Source organism: Epinephelus moara, chromosome 8, assembly GCF_006386435.1.
Source record: "Epinephelus moara isolate mb chromosome 8, YSFRI_EMoa_1.0, whole genome shotgun sequence".
Classification (NCBI taxonomy): Eukaryota; Metazoa; Chordata; class Actinopteri; order Perciformes; family Serranidae; genus Epinephelus; species Epinephelus moara.
This window is the reverse complement of record NC_065513.1, coordinates 44,806,436-44,809,153: the sequence shown is the minus strand read 5'-3', so window position 1 is coordinate 44,809,153 and position 2,718 is coordinate 44,806,436. Positions and strand designations below refer to the sequence as shown.

The window sequence follows — 2,718 nt, the reverse complement described above, 5'->3', positions numbered from 1 at the left end:
TTAAACTACATCTGGAAACCTACAGGCGAGTCTGGCCTGCATTTAAACTACATCTGGAAACCTACAGGCGAGTCTGGCCTGCATTTAAACTACATCTGGAAACAAAATCATGGTAATGAAGTCCTGACGTGCTCAGATGAGTACTTTCTATTTAACGGCATTTTAGTTTGTTATTTTTGCTAGAATTGGTCAAATTCGTTGCCGTATCAGTCGACAGATAATCATACCAGTTTCAACCATAAATTTTGATCAGCTTTTGTCCACTTTTGTCTCGGGATCAGCTGCAGACTGACTCGGCAGAGATGGCGGCCATCTTGTTTTTCCATGGATCAGTGTAATGTGGTCTCATTACCACTAGATGGCACAGAAAGTGTCCAAAGACGAGGACAACAGATCTGAGTAAAGCAGAATGAAGTATAAGGTGCAGCAGACACTAAATATGATGTCCTCATGAGGACACAGGGTCTCAGAACATTAATGAAGCACCAGAGACGTCTCAAACGCTGGACATCATCAGTCACATGGTTGTCCTCCTTTAACACAACCTGACACAGTGATGAGACACAAGTATCATCCGTTTCCATTAAACACATCCATCGTCATACATGTCTAACATGTCTAACATGTCTAACATGTCTTTTTTTTGTTGTGTCCCCTTAGAGCTCCCACAGCAGAGTGTCTGTAAGGAGGAGGAGGAGGTTCAGGAGAGGAGCTCCACTGTGGACCAGGAGGACCCCGAGCCTCCACACATCAAAGAGGAGCAGGAGGAGCTGTGTAAGGAGGAGCTGGTCCTGAAGCAGGAGACAGACGCGTTTATATGGAACCCTTCATACGAGGACAGCGAGCATGACGAGGATCAGACGGTGACCTTCAGTCCTGATGAGACGGCAGAGGACGAGTCTGGAGGACACATCCCCAGTATTAGCTTTGTGCTAACAGATCCAAACAGAGAGCAGCAGCTCCGTCCCCACAGCTCCCATCAGCCTGAGAGACAGAGGCACACAGGAGGCGGGGACGGAGAAGCGGGGTCAACCAGAGACGCACACGCACAACCAAAGACTCAACATCACGTCAACCAAAGTCACAGCAACAACATGGCCAACATGCCGGGGACATACCACCACACAGGGAAGAAGTCCTTCAGGTGTGACACCTGTGGGAAGGACTATAAGTACAGGTCCCTGCTGCAGAGACACCTGAGGACACACACAGGTGAGAAGCCGTTCACCTGTAAGATCTGCGGGAAAGGTTTAAAGAGCAGCACGACGCTGACCGTCCACATGAGGACACACACCGGAGAGAAGCCGTACGTCTGTAAGATCTGCGGGAAGAGATTCTGTGATGTTTCGGCACTCATCGTCCACATGAGGATCCACACAGGTGAGAAGCCATACACCTGTAACACCTGTGGGAGGGCCTTCAGACTGGGCGGCGACCTGACCGTCCACATGAGGACGCACACAGGCGAGAAGCCGTACGTCTGCAAGATCTGCGGGAAGAGATACGTCGGCGCATCCAATCTGGCGAGACACATAAGATCACACACGGACAAGTAGCGTCATCAACACATCAGCTGGTTCACACACACAGAGGTCACACAGGTGAGGAGACACACCTGAGACACCTGTGGGACAAAGTTTGACTCAGTCTGATTCATGAGGAAGAAAAAACACCTGAGGAACACCTGACAGGACGAACACCGAGCTGACGCTGCTGCAGAGGCAAGCTCACCTGAAGGACACACTTCACAGCAGAGAGGTGGACTCAAGTCACATGACTGAGTCACATGACTGAGTCACATGACTGGACTCGAGTCACATGACTGAGTCACATGACTGGACTCAAGTCAGATTCAAGTCACAAGTTTGATGACTTTAATAATGATAAACTTTATTCATAGAGCATGTTTCATAAAGAGATGCAGCTCAAAGTGCTTCACAATAAAGATGCAAAACAAACGCAACGAGAGTTACTGCCCCTCAGTGGTATGACTCCGCCCACCTCAAACGAGACAATAGTAAAGTCCTGACGTCCTCAGACGAGACGATAGTAAAGTCCCGACGTCCTCAAACGAGTGGATAGTAAAGTCCCGACGTCCTCAAACGAGTGGATAGTAAAGTCCCGACGTCCTCAAATGAGACGATAGTAAAGTCCCGACGTCCTCAAACGAGTGGATAGTAAAGTCCCGACGTCCTCAAACGAGACGATAGTAAAGTCCTGAAACGAGTGGATAGTAAAGTCCTGACGTCCTCAAACGAGTGGATAGTAAAGTCCTGACGTCCTCAAACGAGACGATAGTAAAGTCCTGATGTCCTCAAACGAGACGATAGTAAAGTCCCGACGTCCTCAAACGAGTGGATAGTAAAGTCCCGACGTCCTCAAACGAGACGATAGTAAAGTCCCGACGTCCTCAAACGAGACGATAGTAAAGTCCTGACGTCCTCAAACGAGAAGATAGTAAAGTCCCGACGTCCTCAAACGAGTGGATAGTAAAGTCCCGACATCCTCAAACGAGTGGATAGTAAAGTCCCGACGTCAGTTCATTACTTTTGCTAAAATTGGTCAAATTTGTTGGCAACAAATTGTCAAATTACAGATTAAAAAAACCGAATACAACCGTAACGTGATCAGGTTTTGTCCATTTCTGCCTCGGGATTGGCTGCAGACTGATTCGGCAGAGATGGCGGCCATGTTATATATATATATATATATATATAT

At 48.0% G+C, this 2,718-nt stretch overlaps 1 protein-coding gene across 1 annotated transcript in view; it reads left to right on the top strand.

Moving 5' to 3' along the window:
• Positions 1-1,556, top strand: part of LOC126394927 (zinc finger and SCAN domain-containing protein 31-like) — a 2,342-nt gene extending 786 nt beyond the window's left edge. Inside the window, exon 2 of the mRNA XM_050052068.1 lies at positions 661-1,556. Within this exon, the coding sequence (XP_049908025.1) occupies positions 661-1,556 (896 nt within the window). The remainder of the gene's footprint in view (positions 1-660) is intronic.
• The last annotated feature ends 1,162 nt before the right edge of the window (positions 1,557-2,718 follow it).